This window comes from Caretta caretta, chromosome 1 (genome assembly GCF_965140235.1).
Source record: "Caretta caretta isolate rCarCar2 chromosome 1, rCarCar1.hap1, whole genome shotgun sequence".
In the NCBI taxonomy this organism is placed as follows: Eukaryota; Metazoa; Chordata; order Testudines; family Cheloniidae; genus Caretta; species Caretta caretta.
In genome coordinates, this window is record NC_134206.1 from 123,827,744 (window position 1) to 123,849,314 (window position 21,571).

General features: G+C 43.0%; 1 protein-coding gene across 5 annotated transcripts in view; it reads right to left on the reverse strand.

The window, feature by feature from the left end:
• Positions 1-21,571, reverse strand: part of CYFIP1 (cytoplasmic FMR1 interacting protein 1) — a 133,031-nt gene that overhangs the window by 9,728 nt on the left and 101,732 nt on the right. For all 5 annotated transcript variants that reach the window (XM_048858992.2, XM_048858983.2, XM_048859007.2 and 2 more), the window contains 3 exons: positions 17,361-17,504; positions 14,973-15,063; positions 4,772-4,902 (listed from right to left, as the gene is read on the reverse strand). In XM_048858992.2, coding sequence (XP_048714949.1) covers positions 4,772-4,902; positions 14,973-15,063; positions 17,361-17,504 — 366 coding nt within the window. The remainder of the gene's footprint in view (positions 1-4,771; positions 4,903-14,972; positions 15,064-17,360; positions 17,505-21,571) is intronic.

Genomic DNA, 21,571 nt, shown 5'->3' on the forward strand with positions numbered 1-21,571 from the left:
AAAGGTAGAGACAAGAGGCTTATATGAGTTGGAGAGGTGAAAAAGGAACCAGAGGAGGGATTCAAGAGAGGGGTGCTGTGGTCAGAACAAAGAGCCAGGAAGATCTTAGCAGTAGCATTTTGAATGGACTATCTGAATGTTGTAGTAGTCGAGGCCAAATGAGTCTAAAATGAGTCTTTAGACCTGCTTTGGCTTTTGGAATTAGGAAGCAGCAGGAATAGAACCTCTTTCCTCTCAAGTGAAAGGCAACCTCCTTCTCAGCTCCCACCCGAAGGAGTGAGTGGACTTCTTGCTCCATCAGACGGGTCTCTGAAGAGGGACAGGGAGGGGGGATGGAAAGGTGGGGTGGACAGGAATTGTGCTGAAAACCCAGTGGTCTTAGGTGATTTGGGTCCAGGCGTCCAGGACATAAGAAAGGTGGTTGGAAAATGGGGGTAGCTGGATCTAGTGCAGAGGGGATTGCGATATTGACCTCGAGTGTCTCGTCAAAGTGAGTGCTTTGATGACTCAGGGTGCCGAGGAGCTGACTGCATAAGGCCTGGCGAGGAAGACTGGGGAGGGGACCTGCAATCTTTTCCCACTGTTCTCAGCACCCAGTGGCCTGATGTGATACGGGACCACGCCAGGCTGAAATAGGAGAGTTGTCTGGAAACAAGGGGCGGGGGAAGGGGCAGGATTTGGTATGGGAACTGATAGAACACCCCTCAAGTGTGCCCCTTCAAAAAAATTCTGCTTGGGACCTTGTAGAGGTCTGTGAGAGCCCAGTAATGAGGTAGAGGTGAAAGGTGGCTGTGGCACACGCTCTTAACCCCTGCCTCGTTTGTTAAACGGGTCTTGGCGAGACAGAGCCGGGAAGCAGACCAGGGTGCTTTCCCTAAGATGCGGGGGCATAGAAGCCCAAGGGCCACTGATGGTGGCTCTAGAATCTGTCAGGCCAGGGAATTCTGCATCTGTCTGTTCAGAGAAGAGGGAAGCTCAAACGGAAGGTCCTGAATGGGCTGCTGAACCTCGAGTGATCGTCCTGAGGGTTGGAGTCAAGAGCAGCTTTGCATGACCACTGCTGATGCCTTTATTCTATCAGCTATGTCAAGCGAAGCCTGAAGGGAGGCCCTGGCTAGTCTTCCCTTTCTCCATCAGAGCGGAGAATTCCTGTCTGGATTCCTGTGGCAGAGAGTCCTTGAATTTTGACAGAGCGGCCCTTCTCTCAGACGCCACCAAGTACAAACGACTGGAAGGCGGTCCTGATACCGGGGGGATATCCAATAGATTCCAAAAAGGCCATTGGTCTGGCACTGATCACTGCCCACTGGGCCAGGCGCCTGGAGGAGCACCCCCACCGGGATCAGATGGACCATAGGTTGGGTACTGCTATTGGTCCCTCGGTTGGGTGCAGGACTCCACCTCTGACTCTGAGGACAAGTTGGCTCGAGAGGACCCTGGGGGATGGTACCCCTCGCTTCCGTCAGCCAGAGCCGAGGGTCCAGGGAACAGCGCTGGAGCAGGAAGTCTTCGCTAACATCAGCAGGTTGGTATCAGTGCTGGATAGGAGCTTGGGGCAACATGCTTCCTTCTGCTTGATGACCTCACCGGTGCCAGAACTTGCTCCGCTGGGGTCTGCGGAACCAGGAGAGCCATTAGGTCCCTGACTGCTGCAAATGTCTCTGGGGCGGACAGCACCGCGTCCCGCTGGCACCACAACGTTCACCCGGTGTCCGAGGATGGTGCTGCACTGGACTTATGAGCAGGGTGGAGTCGACGGTGCTGCTTGCCGGCATACAGGAGTTGCTGCTGGAATAGCACTCCACACTAATGCTGAGGTACTCAGCGCAGAGTCCGACCGGCTTGGCTCGGACTTTGGTCTGAGTGCAGCTTCCATCAGGATGTACCTTAGCTTAGCCCGCCTGTCCTTTTTCATATGAGGCTTGAACTGGCAGCAGATCTGGCAACGTTCTCGTATGTGAGCCTCCCCCAGACACTTCAGACACCTGGAGTGCAGGTCACTCACCGACATGGGCATGCCTCAGGAGGTGCAGGGTTTGAAGCCCAGATACTGGGGCATGCCAGGCCCCAAGGGCAGAGGATGTTCTTCTAAGCAAGTGGGGGTCTACGTGTATAACACTACTACTAGAAGAGATAAACTGAAGGTAACTAAACTCGTGAAAGAACAGAACAACAGAACCACCCACGAATGCCTGGCCAAGGCAAGGGAAGTTGTTCCAGTGGCGGTCACAGGCGGTAAAGAAGGAACTGAGAGGGCACGGGGCCGCCTAGGGCCCTTATACTGGCGCATGAGCGCATGGCACCAGAGGGTACTAGAGCCAGCCTGACGGATACCGCTGAGGGAAAGATCTGCAGCGACTGTGCACACAGCGTGTGCACACTAACGTGGAATGGAAATCAGCAAGCACTCAAAGAAGAACAAGGTCTTATAATGGAAAGTGTCACACACATTAAACTAGAGGCGTCGCCACCTGTGCCACTTCCCCCCTTTATACTGCCCTGTATCCACCTGAGGGTCACAAAGCAGCACATAATTTAACCTCACAACATCCCTGTGTATCCTTATTTTACAGACAGGGAAAACTGAAGCAAAAAGATAGAGAGAGACTTGGTCACACAGCAAGTCTTTGGCCCAGATCTCCTTAGCTCCCACACCATACAGCCCATTGTACATTATCTAAGAGCATAAGGAGGACATACTGGGTCAGACCACTGGTCCATCCAGCCCAGTATCCTGTCTTCCGTCTGTGGCCAATGGCAGGTGCCCCAGAGGGAATGAACAGAACAGGTAATCATTGAGTGAGCCATCCTCTGTCGCCAATTCCAAGTTTCTGGCAAACAGAGGTTAGGGATATTCAGAGCATGGGGTTGCATCTGTGCCCATCCTAGTAATAGCCATTGATGTTATTTATTTAGCCATTATTTAGTTCTTTTTTGAATCCTGTTATATAGCTTTAGCCTTCACAACATCCTCTGGCAATTTAAAATATAAAAATAAAAATGTGTTTGAGTTGCTATTGCAGCCTTGGCAGATATACTGCCTGACCCTCAGCTAGTACTTAATAGTGATGTTGTGTTACATTGTGTACTTAAGAACATCTAGAAGCTCATTGATGAAGTCTGTTGTGCCAGTTCACTCTGTTCTTGAGTTAAATATAGAGCCACATAAATTCTTGATATGCTAATGTTTATGTTTCTAAAGAGAAAAAAATAGCTCCCTCATTTTCTTTGTCATCTAGTCATTTGTTACACAAACTCTGAGTTTAAAGAACAAACGGAATATTCCATATGTGATCTCCCTTTCCCCTACCAATCTGCCCCCTCCACACAGGGGTATGGGAATTTAACAGAAATTCAAGAATTTTAAAACAGAAATAAGTAGGATGTATCCATTTCAAGCCGTCAACAACCTGAAGACCACCTTATGTGCCACATTAGTTTCTATACATGAATCATGGAATACAAATCCAGTACATTGTTATTCCTCTTTTTAGATACCTGAGAGGCACTCAGATTTTATGACAATAAGAGACCAGAAGTACCCATACAGAGAGAACTAATTACCGCCTTCCTCCAAAAAACACTAAGCAAAACCTGGAGCACAGGATAAGAAGATTACTATATGGTATAGAGAACAGTGTATTGAAAATATTGCAACTACAGACAGCCAACTTAGTACAGATGGGATTTGGAAGTTGTATCTGTTTTCACTGGTATAATATTTTCAGATGCACTCTTCCATCACATGGAGTTCCAAGGGGGCATGCACAAATTCATGGTTGGTGTAGTGCCATCTCACTGACATTCAATAACCCACATAGGAAGAGCAATGGCTTTAACACCTGAGGTATGATTGACAGTATATGGAGAAACAAGGATTTAAATTTCTACTTTCCCTAAATGAGTTTATTTCAAAATGTCCACTAGAATTGCAGATGTTAGAGATGGGAAAAACCTTTCAAGCCTAGTCCACTCCCACTGCTAATGCAGGACTGTGCAAAGCAGTAGGTGTTCTACATTTTTTCCCCAGTCAAGTGGTAAATGTCCCAAGCTATGGGGACTACATACTCTCTTAAGCAGACTATGCCATGTTTCACGGCAAAAATGATGTACCAGATCTAACAACAAAACATGAGGCAAAGAGTTTTACCAAATGTGTTCTTTTAGGCTCTTGGATTTTTACATACAATTTCAATAGCTTGTGTGATTAGTGCTAGCAGAAGATAATATAAACCATACAGTCATGGTTACATTTTAATTTTAAGTAGAGGGGCTTATATTATGTAGACAAAGAGAGGGTACTCCTTGTTTGTAAGCCAAAGCTCTCTTCTGATTATTTCGCACTTTTATTCTAGGACTGGTATTCCCTACCTTCTCCGTTTCCATCTGCTACCACTGTGGCAATTTACCTTTGCTTGTGAAGTTAAGATGCATAGACCCACCCCAACCTTCAGGATGCACAGACCCATCCCCAACCACCCATAAACTGGACAGCAAGGGGAGCTGAGAAAGAAGTGGAGCTGGCACTGTTGTCCTCAGCATTCAACTATGTCCATACATTGGTACCGAGTCTGAGCTTTGCAAGGCTGTAAGAGAGAACTCACCAATGTTTCTGCACCAAGAAGATATTTTTTCTAAAGGGAGATTTTTCTGCAATTGCAGAAAACTTTCCAACGTTATGTCTGTAGTTTTCACTTAAGGCATCAATGACTGATTTTTAAAGAATGTTTTTAGATACATATGGTGTTAGAGTAACTTCCTAAGCACCTACCAGACTCTGTTCGATGAGTAGACAGAAGAGCACAGCATTTCCCACTTCCCGCAAATTCTGGAAACACACAGTCTTCAGTTCTGCATATTCGACAATGTCCTTCAGCTGATGGTGGAAAAATTCCAGGATACCTGAGATATGTGTGTGTGTGTGTGTGTATATATATATATATAAAAAAAAAAAAAAAGAAAAGAAAAAAGGTGAAAACCTTTGAGCAGTCAAGGCTAATTATTTCAATAGTTATCACATACACATCTATTAGCTTGCTGAAATCAGCTGATAAAAAATCTAGTTAAGTGGATAAAATCATATGGAGCAGAAATAGTTTCCCCTTTACCAAAACAGCAGATAGGGGGGTGAGATGTGGAGTGGAACAAGAGGGAAAAGTTGATGTAGATATCAAGTCCCTCACTGGCTCATTGAGGATGAATATAATTGTAGAGCTTTGTACAACTTTTTTTCTAGTAGCATCTTTCATGCAAGGAATGCAAGCCAAGTCTACAGAAGGCAGGGGGCAGGGGGATGGGAGAACACATGGAACTGTATCCAGCAAGACAGTGACCCTGAAAAGGATTTGGGATCATAGTGGTCAAACAACTGAAGATGCGCTCCCAGTGCAATGCACCTTATATCTAATTTGAATTTGTCTGACTAACTTCCAGCTATTGGTTCTTGTTTTGCCTTTTTCTGCTAGGTTAAAGAGCCCTTTAGGACTTGGTATTTTCTCCCCACCAAGGTACTTACACACCATTATCAAGTTACTTTGATCTTCTGTTAATAAGGGTTAATATTTTGTATACTAAAATAAAATACTGGGTATTCTATATCCACCCCAAGCGATAGAGCTCCTTGCAGCCACTCTGAAAAAACATCTGCTTCCTTTGCACAGCCCCAGGCTCCATAAAGGATATGCTGTTAAAGGAGTGTGTGTTATAAACAGACATTTAGCTGGGTCCCATTTCACACACTGCTATCATAGAATCATAGAATATAAGGGTTGGAAGGGACCCCAGAAGGTCATCTAGTCCAACCCCCTGCTCGAAGCAGGACCAAATCCCAGTTAAATCATCCCAGCCAGGGCTTTGTCAAGCCTGACCTTAAAAACCTCTAAGGAAGGAGATTCTACCACCTCCCTAGGTAACGCATTCCAGTGTTTCACCACCCTCTTAGTGAAACACCTTCACCTGCACTTGAAATTATGGCTTAAGAGCTGCATATTACCTATTTTAGTTTATTTCAGTAAAAAAAAACCTACAAGAAGCAAATAAGACACAAAAAAGGTTTTGCTGAAAATATTTTTAGTGTTCAGTTTTACACGATGCTTAATAATAAATCCCTGAAAGCTTATTATGTTGTTTTACCAAACAGTGAGCTTGTTTTTAATCCATGCTCTGGATCTACAATTTAGAGTGACCACATGTCCCCGAGCACCAGGAATGTCCTGCTTTTCAGGGCCTGGCCCAGTTGGTTTTACAAACAAGGTTTTGTCCCAGATTTTTTTTTTTTTAAATAAATTCCTGAGACAGTGAAACTGTCAGCAGGATGGCTGAGGGCAAGGACTACCTCCAGCTCTCCTGTCACACACTGCCACTCTGCTCTCTCATCACAGTCCCTGCCATGGGACTTCCCAGAGACGTACCACACACACACACACACACACACACTTGAGTCAGCCTCCCCAGCCCCGAGTCAGACTCATCCTGCCTAGAATCATAGAATATCAGGGTTGGAAAGGACCTCAGGAGGTCATCTAGTCCAACCCCCTGCTCAAAGCAGGACCAATCCCCAACTAAATCATCCCAGCCAGGGCTTTGTCAAGCCTGACCTTAAAAATATCTAAGGAAGGAGATTCCACCACCTCCCTAGGTAACGCAGTTCCAGTGTTTCACCACCCTCCTAGTGAAAAAGTTTTTCCTAATATCCAATCTAAACCTCCCCCACTGCAACTTGAGACCATTACTCCTTGTTCTGTCATCAGCTACCACTGAGAACAGTCTAGATCCATCCTCTTTGGAACCCCCTTTCAGGTAGTTGAAAGCAGCTATCAAATCCCCCCTCATTCTTCTCTTCCGCAGACTAAACAATCCCAGTTCCCCTCAGCCTCTCCTCATAAGTCATGTGTTCCAGTCCCCTAATCATTTCTGTTGCCCTCCGCTGGACTCTTTCCAATTTTTCCACATCCTTCTTGTAGTGTGGGGCCCAAAACTGGACACAGTACTCCAGATGAGGCCTCACCAATGTCGAATAGAGGGGAACGATCACGTCCCTCGATCTGCTGGCTATGCCCCTACTTATACATCCCAAAATGCCATTGGCCTTCTTGGCAACAAGGGCACACTGTTGACTCATTTCAGCTTCTCATCCACTGTAACCCCTAGGTCCTTTTCTGCAGAACTGCTGCTGAGCCATTCGGTCCCTAGTCTGTAGCGGTGCATAGGATTCTTCCGTCCTAAGTGCAGGACTCTGCACTTGTCCTTGTTGAACCTCATCAGATTTCTTTTGGCCAATCTTCTAATTTGTTTAGGGCCCTCTGTATCCTATCCCTACCCTCCAGCATATCTACCTCTCCTCCCAGTTTAGTGTCATCTGCAAACTTGCTGAGGGTGCAATCCACACCATCCTCCAGATCATTTATGAAGATATTGAACAAAACCGGCCCCAGGACCGACCCTTGGGGCACTCCACTTGATACCGGCTGCCAACCAGACATGGAGCCACTGATCACTACCCGTTGAGCCCGACAATCTAGCCAACTTTCTATCCACCTTATAGTCCATTCATCCAGCCCATACTTCTTTAACTTGCTGGCAAGAATACTGTGGGAGACAGTGTCAAAAACTTTGGTAAAGTCAAGGAACAACACGTCCACCGCTTTCCCCTCATCCACAGAGCCAGTTATCTCGCTATAGAAGGCAATTAGATTAGTCAGGCAGGACTTGCCCTTGGTGAATCTATGCTGACTGTTCCTGATCACTTTCCTCTCCTCTAAGTGCTTCAGAATTGATTCCTTGAGGACCTGCTCCATGATTTTTCCAGGGACTGAGGTGAGGCTGACTGGCCTGTAGTTCCCAGGATGCTCCTCCTTCCCTTTTTTAAAGATGGGCACTACATTAGCCTTTTTCCAGTCGTTCGGGACTTCCCCGGATCGCCATGAGTTTTCAAAGATAATGGCCAATGACTCTGCAATCACATCCGCCAACTCCTTTAGCACTCTCGGATGCAGCACATCCGGCCCCATGGACTTGTACTCATCCAGCTTTTCTAAATAGTCCTGAACCAGTTCTTTCTCCACAGAGGGCTGGTCACCTCCTCCCCATGCTGTGCTGCCCAGTGCAGTAGTCTGGGAGCTGACCTTGTTCGTGAAGACAGAGGCAAAAAAAGAATTGAGTACATTAGCTTTTTCCACATCCTCTGTCACTAGGTTGCCTCCCTCATTCAGTAAGGGGCCCACACTTTCCTTGACTTTCTTCTTGTTGCTAACATACCTGAAGAAACCCTTCTTGTTACTCTTAACATCTCTTGCTAGCTGCAACTCCAGGTGGGATTTGGCCTTCCTGATGTCACTCCTGCATCCCCGAGCTATATTTTTATACTCTTCCCTGGTCATTTGTCCACTCTTCCACTTCTTGTAAGCTTCTTTTTTGTGTTTAAGATCACCAAGGATTTCACTGTTAAGCCAAGCTGGTCGCCTGCCATATTATTCTTTCTACACATCGGGATGGTTTGTCCCTGTAACCTCAATAAGGATTCTTTAAAATACAGCCAGCTCTCCTGGACTACTTTCCCCCTCATGTTACTCTCCCAGGGGATCCTGCCCATCAGTTCCCTGAGGGAGTCAAAGTCTGCTTTTCTGAAATCCAGGGTCTGTATTCTGCTGCTCTCCTTTCTTCCCTGTGTCAGGATCCTGAACTCAACCATCTCATGGTCACTGCCTCCCAGGTTCCCATCCACTTTAGCTTCCCCTACTAAATCTTCCCGGTTTGTGAGCAGCAGGTCAAGAAGAGCTCTGCCCCTAGTTGATTCCTCCAGCACTTGCACCAGGAAATTGTCCCCTACCCTTTCAAAAAACTTCCTGGATTGTCTGTGCACCGCTGTATTGCTCTCCCAGCAGATATCGGGGTGATTGAAGTCTCCCATGAGAACCAGGGCCTGCGATCTAGTACCTTCCGTGAGTTGCTGGAAGAAAGCCTCGTCCACCTCATCCCCCTGGTCTGGTGGTCTATAGCAGACTCCCACCTCGACATCACCCTTGTTGCTCACACTTCTAAACTTAATCCAGAGTCACTCAGGTTTTTCTGCAGTTTCATACTTGAGCTCTGAGCAGTCATACTGCTCCCTTATATACAGTGCAACTCCCCCACCTTTTCTGCCCTGCCTGTCCTTCCTGAACAGTTTATATCCATCCGTGACAGTACTCCAGTCATGTGAGTTATCCCACCAAGTCTCTGTTATTCCAATCACATCATAATTCCTTGACTGTGCCAGGACTTCCAGTTCTCCCTGCTTGTTTCCCAGGCTTCTTGCATTTGTGTATAGGCACTTGAGAGAACTCGCTGATCATCCCTCTTTCTCAGTATAAGGCGGGACCACTGCCCTCTCACATGCTCCTGCTCGTGCTTCCTCCCGGTATCCCACTTCCCCACTTACCTCAGGGCTTTGGTCTCCTTCCCCCGGTGAACCTAGTTTAAAGCCGTCCTCACTAGGTTAGCCAGCCTCTGGCAAGGTGGAGGAATTCAAATCCTTGATTGATTCAAATTAGGGTGAAACTTTGTAAAACTAATTTTAATATTTATGCTACTGCAACTTTAGATTAAAGCTCTTTATGAATTAAGTTATAAATGCCAGAATGAGCATGGGATGACGGTGGTTATTAAATGACACTACCAGTATTCCCCACATGCAATCACCACCTTACCCAGAGGGTGAACAAATTCCCCCTACAGCTCTGACTATGCAAGTCAGATGCTATGGAACCACGAAACAACAATTGTACAAACAGCAGTATCTGCTTGAGATCAGAGCAGAAAATATCTTCAAGTTCTCGCTAGTGCTTCAGTGACCCCAACCTTTATCTACATCTGACCACATCATAAGTAGTACATATGTTGCTTTTGGAAAAGATTAAGCAATTAATACACAACAAAAAAGGAGGAAACCCTTCTAGGAGCCTTTAAAAAAAGCTCAGATCACCAAAGAGCCCTGGCAGCGACAGTCTTATTTCTTTGTCTGCAGCATTCCTTCTCCCCACTGCTAATTTGTGAACATAAATACAATATGCACATTTGTAAGTTATTGAATCATCTGAATATACACAATATCCCCAAGATAAAAACATTTAGTTTTTTTTCCAGGCTAACAGTAATTTTAATTAAATTCCTTCATTTGTACAAGGCTGGGGAGGGTAGGTGTAACTAGGAAGTATTTAATGTTATTCATACGTATAACCTCTGCAGCTGTCTTACATCACTCTCATCAGAAACAAAGGTTGTTTGACATAAAATGTATTTCGTAAATGCAGAGGATTAACAAAGGATTAGGCCCCATCTCTGCTTCCTAAATCCTATCTCAAAAGAGCTCACATGGCAGATGTCACATTTCAGTGATGTGGTCTAGCTTTCTAAATTAATTAGCACATAGATTAAGTCGACATAGGCAATTTAAAACGGGTTGGGTTTCTCCATTTTTTTCCTTTTCTATAAAACTATCCTGGTTCATAGCTAAAAGCTCTGATCAACCATGTCCCAACGGTCCAAAAGAACACAAAATTTGCCACCTATGGTATGTTTAAAGTATAGACTGATGACATTTGTTCTTTGAAAGAACTAAGCTCTATGATTTTCCGCACAGTGCCTGTTGGGTTTTTATTATTAAATGAAATCTCTGCTACTGTTCATTATAAAATGCCTCCTAAGAAGCAGGGTCCTATGGCATAACCTTTAATTTTACTTTCTCTCATAGAACTTTTAATACAAACTCTGGCCCTGACCATGCAAAGAAATACACACACACTTAACTTCATGTGCTTTGTGTCCCATTGACTTCAGCTGGATTATGCTCAGCGCACAAGGTTAAGCACATGTATTTGTTCTTGAATGATCAGGGCCTGCATGTATTACACCCATTGGTTATTGTATTCACTGAACAAAAATTATGTTATTCATATCTAGTAGATTGCTTATTGTCTAGCCAAGACCATTTTGTTTTTCATCTGATGAAAATGCTGTTTCAATTTCTGCCTTGTTTTCTGACAATTAATTAGAATATTTTTTTCCCCATCCAGTACATATAGAGATTTGAAGGCCATCTCCAAGGCAATCAGCTTTCAAATGACCTCAGTGAAATTCTTTCATTTTCCTTTCTGCAATGAAATCTCAAATTCAGAATACTAAACACTTGAAAGTAAAGCTTCATTTTGATAAGTAAACTACTATCAGACCTTTCAAAGGGGCCTTCCCTTCCTTCTCCCTTCCTCCTCAATAGTCCCTGCCTTCTCCTGCCTGCCTCTGACATACATCCCCTCCCCAATACACTCATGCGAGTACCCTGTGGGCCCCTGCATCCCTCCAAATTCCCTCCCCAAAGGAGAGTCTTCAGAGTAACCTACAACATACTTCCCTCCAGTCTTACTGCAGCAGGCTTCCAGTGAGCTTCCTCCCCCCATCCTCTTTCCCACAGATGAGCTCCTGCTTCCATAGCCCCCAGTTTGTTTAAAAAAACCCAAAGAACCAGTTGCTGTCAAAGCCCTTCTGCTGTGTCCTGGAACTCCAGTTTTTGTGCACTCAGGGCACTTTCCCTGAAGAGGCAACTCCCCAAATTCCTGTGGGAGAGACTTCACCTGCAGTGAAACATTCCCAAATATTTTAAAGGACAGAAAAAAAATATTTTAAAGGACTGTTTAAAAAACAGTTTCAGTGTGATTCAGGGATTCTCTTGGGTCATACCTTGTCCTAAGCCAGTTTTTGCCTCTCTGACTCCATTTTCATATGTATTTTCAAATTTAGTCACAAAATTTGACATACACCTTTAAAAAAAAGTTTACTCCAATGCAATCTTCGGTGGTAATTTTATTTATTTAATAATAATTTTTTAAAAGTCTATCCCCTCTCTCAGTTTATATTTTGGAAGGCTCCGTCTTTACCCCTCCCTCCCTTGGCAGGTTCTCCAGCAGTAGCACAAGTCTAACCCTATCACTGCAGCAGCGCCTACATAAGCATGTTTTTTCTGATTCCCAAGGACATTTTAGTACGGCTAGATGATCAAAAACAACCGTAGTCCTATCCAAACACTAAAAGAAATTAGTGATAGAAAAGTAAAAGATAAATATGGGACAACTATATTTCTAAGATGACTTAAACAGATAAATTAAATATGCTTAAACATTTACAGGACAGAGTTCCTTTAAGGACTTGACAGCACCTGCAATGTCTCCCCCTCACCTCCAAAATCCTTTAGTTTAACGCAGACATAAAAATATTTATCTAAAATACAGGATGAGTAAGTTGCACACCACTTAAACACTGTTTCTATGGAAACAAAATCGTTGGCAAGGAGGTCTCTTGAACTCAGCTGCCCATATCTCCATCCTCTGTTCCTTTTAGCATGGATAAACAGTCATTAAAAATCCACACGGACAGACATGATTGGAATTGCTCAAGTCCTATATAATTAATGGCGTCCAACAAAACGTTCCAAATGAAAACTCTGAGCCGTGTAACATAATTAGGGGCTTACTAAGTGTACATAGATAGAGAATGATGGCTATTCATATGTAGATGTGAACTGGGAAATAGATTCTGAATTGATAAATGTGCAGTACTTTAAGCCAGCCCCGATCCTTATGCATTAAAGCTTTGGATCACAGCAGCAGCTTTGGTCTTTGTGGCTGAGACAATGAGAGTGATGTGTGAATGAGTTTGTACCAGACAACTAAAATAGCAGCAGAGTATCTTCAGTGATGCCCAGGCGTATGGCTAGTACAGTTGCCCATTTGTTTAAGGTACTTGTGCTGAGAGCTGTAGGAGGTGGAGGAGTGAACAGCGCATAGAAGTTATGGCCTATACCGGGGTGGCCAACCTGAGCCTGAGAAGGAGCCAGAATTTACCAAAGTACATTGCCAAAGAACCACAGTAATATGTCAGCAGCCTCCCATCAGCTCCCCCATGTTTCCAGCACCTCCCACCCGCTGGCAGCCCCACCTATCAGCGCCTCCCCATCCCTCCCCGCACCTCCCGATCAGCTGTTTTGTGGCGTGCAGGAGGCGGGGAGAGGGAGAAGCAAGGGCACTGCAGGCTTAGGGGAAGGGGTGGAGTGGGGACAGAGCCAGGAGTTGAGCAGTGAGCACCCCCCCAGCACATTGGAAAGTTGGTGCCTGAAGCTCCAGCCCCGGAGTCGGTGCCTATACAAGGAGTTGCATATTACCTTCTGAAGAGCCACATGTGGCTCCGGAGCCACAGGTTGGCCACCCCTGGCCTATATGCTTCCCTCCACTAACGTGAGCCAAGAGGAGCAAACCATGAAAGAAACTGGTGTGGGGAAGGGTGGCACAGAAGGGAGAGGACAGAACAGTGACTGTACGGCACATGTCCCTCCCCTCTCAGTCTGATGGGTTAGCGCTGTGTAGGCCAGAGGGAGGAAGAAACGAAGTTTTACAGGCTGGAGAGGGATGGCTACTGTCTGCAACATTTTCTCCCCACAGACAACAACACTGGTTCCCCCTTGTCGCACTAAGCTTTCCCCTCCTTCCCACCAATGAGGGTTGGGGCAGCAGCCAACAGAGATCATGAAAATATAGTATGGTTCCAGCGGGAGCAATGCTACTATTGGGGAAGAAGGTCACACAGGGAGTAATATGGATGCCCTGAGTCTCCTCACAAGTTTTCTATTCAGTTTCTTATACCACACCCATCACCTGTGGTTTCCAAGCACATTCCTGTAGTGCACTGAGGAACATGACTAGCATCTGTTTAACGAGGTTTCTCCTTCTTTCCCCCGCAAAGGGAAGATGACATGTTATTTTTTCTAAATGTATGCTACACTATGGTTTTTTATTAATTAGTGAAAACCAGGTCGAGGAAAGGCACATGGCACTTGGAAAGGAAAGTGCTGAGGTTTGAGAAAGTTTAGCTCCAAAAGAAGGCAGCTCTGTCTCCTACACAAATGAGTTTTACCCTTTCTGAGTTTTACTCTTCCTGCAGAAAGACTCCTGAGCAAATTTCTCCAAGGAGCCCAGGCCACTTCTTCCCTGCTGCTCATTCCTTAGGGCAGGAAGGACCCCGTCCCCAAAAAGAATCTTCTGAAGGAATCTCGCCGAGGTGAAATTCAGCTTCCTAATCCTTATTCAGGCTTTCCACACATAGGGGCCTACGTGGCTCTATGTATGGTAGCACCTATTGCTTATTCCTAAATCCAGGCACAAAGACATCTAAACCCTTCAAATTTTTATAATGGTTAATTGATATGACTCATCCATTTCTATGCTCCAAAGAGAAAAACAGGAAGGAACACTTAGCAAATCTTTGATTTGGTTCAGCCTTTGCAATGAAAGTCAAATATGCTATGGGGAGCAAAATCAACCTCATTCCAGTTAATAAACCTAAGTAACACAGGAAAAATAAAAGAATGCTCAGAAAGGTGGGTGGCAAATATAAGGATTCATTTGTGTTGTTAGAAGTTGTAGAAAAGGGATGTTTGGAGGTAGGAAAGCCGTTTCAAAATTGGAATCAACAATATGACAAACACTAATTACCAATTAATTCTCTCTTTTATGGCATCCAGCTTCCAGAGCAGCTTCTTCTCCTGCAACTACTGTGACTCGTTAAATGGCGAGGATGCCCCCACCAAACCTTAAACTTAATTATTTGCAGAACTATATCCCAGTTTGCATTGAGTACTCCTTCGAAGATTGTCTAATAAACCGTATATTACATCTGACAAGGACAAGAAATGAGCAGGAAACTTTTCCAGAGAACTGGGAACTAGAGATTGCCAGGCAGGGAACCCTATGCAAGTATGAAAGATAGCAACAGAAAATTTTGAAACAATTCCTATTCTGCCCCAACACTCATTGCCCAATGGCTATTTGAGAGCAAATAATTTACAATGAGATGTACATACATGAATTGTTTATAAAAAAATATACTGGAAGCCAGGAATTAATGTCCTCTTATTAATGCAATGGTGGTAACATCATAGGTAAACCAACCTGGAGAGCCATATTCATGTCTAGGTAATCTACAGATTTTAGGCATCACTTCCATCAAGGTCTTCACATACTGAAGAATTGTGCCCTGCAGCTAAGGGAAGACAGACATGCATAACAATATTATTGTTGTGGAACTAACGAAGACGACATTTATGCAGTTCATTCTACATATGCACTGAATATGCTCTAAAATCTTACGTTTCTTAACTCTGTATGTCCTACAGTTCTTCCTATAGTCTTTGCACTGCTTAAAGAAACAGCTTTTTAAAAGAAATGATTGTAGTTGCATCTTCTTTAAAAAAAAAAAAAAAAAAGGAAGGAAGGAAGTGAGGAATTACAGCAGTTCTAATGAACTCTTCAAGTGACTATTAGAGTTACCATTTCACAGTTTTTAACCACAGCACCCAAACCGTGAAGAGCCACTGAACTGGGTGACAGTACACAGCCCTGATCCTGCCAATGATCCTGATCCTTATGTACATAAATAACTTTATGCATGCAGGTAATCCCAGTGACTTCAATGTGACTACTCGTGTATGTTAAATTCCTCATGTGCGTGAAGGGTTGCAGGTTTGGGGTCTAAACGGTCACGCTGTACAAATGTATTAAAACTGAATTGGTCATAGGTATCGAAGACAAACGTATCGCTTCCCCCAACACATTTTTTCCTTCACTGTATTGCTAATTTTTGACTTAGAAAGGCTTCAATTAAAAAAAAAAAAGTTACTGGTTTAAGGTTTCTATCATCAAATGATCAGAGGACTTCATATCTGAGCACGTTATAAACAGATGTGCATTATTTAGTTATTATTAACCACTCTCGGTGTGTGTTACAGTGGCAACAGCACAATAACCAAGGCCAACAGAAAAATCTTATCTAGGAAACAAAGGCCCAAAACATATATAAAAAGTTACATTATTCATTCATTTATTTTTTAAGGTTGCAAATCAAGCACTTATGAGTTAGGAAATGCCAGAATTAAGGATGCCCCAGCAACATGAATTCAGGCCCCCTTGTGCATAGGTACTGTGGTTCTGTCTTTAATTACATTCTCACATACCATTCAGTACACAGGTCTCTCCTCCCATCCAACCCCATATCCCAGCCTGTCTCTTAATATTGCCTCTTGGATATCTTCTAATTTGGCCAAAACCAAACTTTCTCATCTTCCCTCCCAAAGCTTCTCCACTTACCCACTCTCCATTGCTGTCAACACCATCACCAATTTGGTGGTTGTTCTGGAGTTTCCCCTCCCTTGCCCTTGCCCAACACCTCCAAGCCCATAACCAAATCCCACTGCTGCTTCCTCCTCAACATCGCCAAGATCTATCCTTTGCTTTCCATCCCCATAGCCAAATCCCTCATTCAGGCTCTCAGCAAGGAAGGATGGTCCAGTGGTTACAGCACCAGCCTAGGACTTGGGAGACTTGGGTACAATTCCCTGCTCCACCACAGAATTCCCCCGTGAGCTTCAGCAGTCACTTAGCCTCTCTGTGCTTCAGTTCCTTCATCTACAAAGTGGGGATAACAATGCTTCCCTACCTCTCAGAGGGCTTTTGTGAGAATAAATATATTCAAGATTGTGAAACGCTTTGAGATCTATAGATGAAAAACACTATATAGGAGTGTAGAAGTATTACATCCCACCTTGCTTAGAGCAACATTTTCAACTTTGTCCCCTGCCATCCAAACAAAATGCAGCCACTATCCTCATCTTCCTTATCTGACTAGATCATGTCACTCCCCTCGTCGAATCTTTCCATCTGCTAGTGCATCAAGTTTAAGCTTCTTGTCATTATCTTCAAAAGCCTATCCCACCCTACTCAGAGGTACAGTGTCTGTGTGGTTAAGGCACTCACCTACAATCTTGAAAGTCATGGGTTTGAGTCTCACTCACTCACACACAGAAAGGCCACCTCCAGTTTACCCAGCTTCAAAATGGGTAACTGATGCATTGGATTCAAACTTTTTTTCTTGGGACCCAGCTGAAAATTGTTGATGCCCGCGACCCAACAGAGTTGGGGATGACGGGCTCAGTATGTGGGAGGGGCTCAGGGCTGAGGCAGAGGGTTGGGGTGCGGGGGTGAGGGCTGCAGGATGGGGCTGGGGATTCCCTGGATTACACCTGGATTCCCCCACCCCCACCCCAAGGATCCTGCTAGGCTGAGCCTGCCTGCACCACTCCTGGATCAGAGGCCAGAGCTTGACATGCATGCAAGACTCTGCCCCTCTTGCTTGCTATCTTTGTGCACTTGGCGTGGAGGGGCAGGGCCCCAGGTGTTTTTGGGGCAGGCCTGGCCCTTGCACTGTGTCAGGGTTGGGTGCAGCTTCATCTCCAAGTCCGTGTCCCATGGAGAGAGAGAGAGAGAGAAAATCTGTTAACATACCAGGCTTTTGACCACCTTCAGTAATTCCTCCATTACCACAGCGATGCCCTGGTACCCAAGGAGCCTGCAAATGACTTTAAAGTGAGGGGGACCAACAAAGTTCCTGTAGTTGCTGTAAATGCTGGAATATGTCAAATTCAAAGCCTGATGGGAGAAAAAAAATAGTATTAACAAAAAATAACTCAATTTCCTGCACTGTCAAAATCTCTCATTGGATACAATGTACATTACTTTTTGTGCAATATTTTTAAGTAGGGCTGTCAATTAATCACAGTTAACTCATGCGATTAATGCAAAACAAATAAACTAGACTAAAAAACAGTCACAATTAATCAGTTTTAATAGCATGGTTAAACAACAACAGAATACCAATTTATATTTATTATAAATATTTTTGAATGTTTTTCTATATTTTCAAATATAATTATTTCAATTATAACAGAGAATACAAACTGTACAGTGCTTGTTTTATATTACTTTTATTACCAATATTTGCACTGTAAAAAAGATAAAACAAAATAAATGGTATTTTTCAGTTCAGCTCATACAAGTTCTGAAGTGAAATCTCCAAATGTAGAATTATTTTGTTTTACATAACTGCATTCAAAAACAAAACAATGTAAAATGTTAGCGCCTACAAGTCCACTCAGTCCTACTTCTTGTTCAGTCAATTGCTAAGGCAAACAAGTTTGTTTACATTTATGGGAGATAATGGTGCCAACTTCTTGTTTACAATGCCTCTTGAAAGTGAGAACAGGTGTTTGCATGGCACTGTTGTAGCCAGGGTTGCAAGATATTTACATGCCAGATATGCTAAACATTCATATGCCCCATCATACTTCAACCACCATTCCAGAGGATGTGCTTCCATGCTGAATTTAAATTGGTAGTCTATTATTATTTAACAGTGTGATTAAAAAAATAGTTGTGATTAATCACAGTTTTAATCATTTGACAGTGCTATTTTTAAGCATATTAAATTATACAGAATTCAGACAGAACTTTGCCTCTTTAGCTCTAATATAGAAGATGAGTTTCAAAGCTTCCTTTTAAAACAGAAGACATGACTGACTAAAATGTTCCTTAATAAGCTGAATGTAATAAACGCTAATTGTTGATGACTGGACATCTTCCACTTACTATTTATACTACCACTATAATTCCTCCCTCAATTTTATGACTACACCATGTTAAAAGGGCACAAAAGTGGCTCAAGCTAATATCTCAGTGGTTCTCAACCAGGAGTACACGTAACTGTGGGGCTATGCAGGGATCTTCCAGGGGGTACATCAACTCATCTAGACATTTGCTCAGTTTTACAACAGGCTACATAAAAAGCACTAGCGAAGACAGTACAAACTGAAATGTATACTGCTCTATATACTATACACTGAAATGTAAGTACAATAATTATATTCCAATTTATTTATTTTATAATTATATGGTTAAAATGAGAACATAAGCAATTTTTCAGTAATAGTGTGCTGTGACACTTGCGTATTTTTATGTCTGATTTTGTAAGCAAGTAGTTTTTAAGTGAGGTGAAACTTGGGTACACAAGACAAATCAGACACCTGAAAGGGATACAGTCGTCTGGAAAGGCTGAGAGCCACTGATCTAGATTACCAAACATAACTGGAGCATATCCTGGTACTGTAGTTTCACTTACAGAACATTTGGGGGGAAAAAAATCAATAGAAACTGTTACGGTTTCCATTTAATGTTGTCTCATGTAACGTTCTGAAGGCTCGAGTAAGTAAAATCAGATTTCTAAACTTAGTGATCACTACAACTAATTGATAAAGGTTCTCATTTGAGCTCATAATATCTATAAATGGACACGTGACACAGGCTGACAGAAATTCTGTCAATTAATATACAATATATATTAGCTGTTCTCGATCAGTGTTTTTTTTCACCTCAGTCAATATAACTATGTAGACTTATACCCTCTGAGAATCTGGAAAATGATTTCTAACTCACATTGGGGCTCGGATGAGAGCTTGCTGTCAAACTCCACTTATATGAGAGGGGTAATATTTGCAGCATGGAGAAAAGCAATCATAGGAAGTGGCAGAGATTATATTGGTTCCTTCTTTCACAGGAGCTTGCCCATCTTTTGTTTCTGCAGGTTCTGTTGGATCCGCTTTGCTTCTCCTCAGTATTCACTGATTTTAAGACATGAGTGCAAGCTAATTGTACTATTAAATCCTGGGCTGCTCAGAAAGCAGCTGTGACCAAGGTCTGGTATACACTTATAATTTTGGTTGGAATAGCTATGTTGCTCCAGGGTGTGAAAAATCCATGCCCGTGAGCATTGTAGCTATGTGGACCCCACCTTGAGTATAGACACTCTTATCACCTAGGGAGGTAGTGTTGCTATACCAACAGACAACCCCTTCTGTTGGGGTAGGCTGCATCTACACTACGGGGTTATATTGGCATAGCTATAATGCCATAGCTGTGCAGGTATAGTCCTCATAATGCAGACATGTTCCAAGAGCGCACCTAGGGAGAAGAGCGTGACCTCTCTCCGATATTGAGCCCACCACAGTTATTCATGCCCTTGCCAGTCAAGACTAGATTTTTGTAATATGCTCTCTGTGGCTATACAGTGAGGCCACTTGGGAACTAAACTAATAAGCAGGAAGCTGGATTCCACCAACTTTTGAACAACTGTCTACTAAAGAAAAGCAGTTACTTGTCAGCATTTAAAAACATGCAGCTGTTGTAAATGTATACGCTATAAAACATATAAGACATAAGATGGCCAAGTTAAATGTTGGTGTTGGAACCTTAACTTTCCCATTTCCAGACTCTGATTTTAACTGAGCAACTTTGTATTTAATATTACAAAATATGCACAGAAAATATCCAACAAGTTAACATTATTTCAGCTAACTATTACAGAAAAGGAGTTACAACCAACCAAGTATTTTTGTACTCTGGAGATCCAGAAGTTTCACTTCACCTTATTTTTAATGTTATCACATTTCTTCTGCTCAGGGAGCTGTCTCCGCTAGAGTGAACAGACTACACAGTGAAATATGTCCCTCTATCGTATTTTAAATTACAACTATTGACACCTGTTACAGATTGCATATTTATAATGATGGGGCGGGGATATTTTCTCAAATTATTTAGCCATTCTTTTTGTGAACTCAAACTGCAACAGATGTTTGGAAGATTACCAGAATCCACAAAGGACACTGCTCAGGAAGAAGCTAAAAATCCTGTTATTAGATCATAGCTGATTGAAATACTGAATTCTAAATTAACACTGACTGGCAGAGAGCCCAAAACTACAACTGAGTATTAAATGCAAAACTGCACAAACACATGCAGAAGTAGGGACTGGGAAATCAAATGGGAGTGGTACTGGTAAAGCTTGATGAATGCTTGAAAAATATTTAATTTTACAAACCATGCTACTCCTGATTTATGCTCTTATTTCAAGTGTAGCTAGCTTGCCGCAGCAGCTTGGTTCCTGGGCTATTTTCTTGATTTGCTGTGTCCTTGCAAGAATAGGTACCCTATTTATGATTGCTAAAATAATGTATGACAGCAGATGACTCAATAAACATTCAAGTAAGAGAATAGCTGATGGAATATCCTTTCTCTCTCTTCTATTTAGGTCTTTAACTGATAATAGACAGGTCTGTAATGGAGCAACCTTAGTCTACAAGTTTGTTGCCTATTGATACTGATGAAGTACAGAGTTAATTTTCCCAAACGTTTCATAAAACATTAAACAGACTTTAAAAACCAAACACAGATGAATGCTTCAGTATACTGGATACTATAAAAAAAATTATCCCTAAACACAGAAGCTTTATATTTCACAGTAATGGTTTTAATTGTTGCATTCATTTGTTCTTGGGGTTTATAACTTTGTAGATTTTGAGTAACAAAAATATCTGCACTACAGAACATCCCAGTGTAGAGACGATTTTCCTTTATCAAATTATACAGTATTTTATTATTCTACAGATGTTTAGAGTGAGGAGAAAGGGTACAGCTGCATACTTCAAGGAAGAGAATAGTTATGAAAAAGCAGGCACTAAAATATTCTTCAAAAAACCAGGCAGAAGAATCAGAAATAGCCAGCCTACAAAAATACTATATTTCCCCATGAATATTTGGACATTTTACATCAAACATGTAAAGCAGTTTGGAACAATCCACCAGTAAATGATGGATTAGTGGCGCAT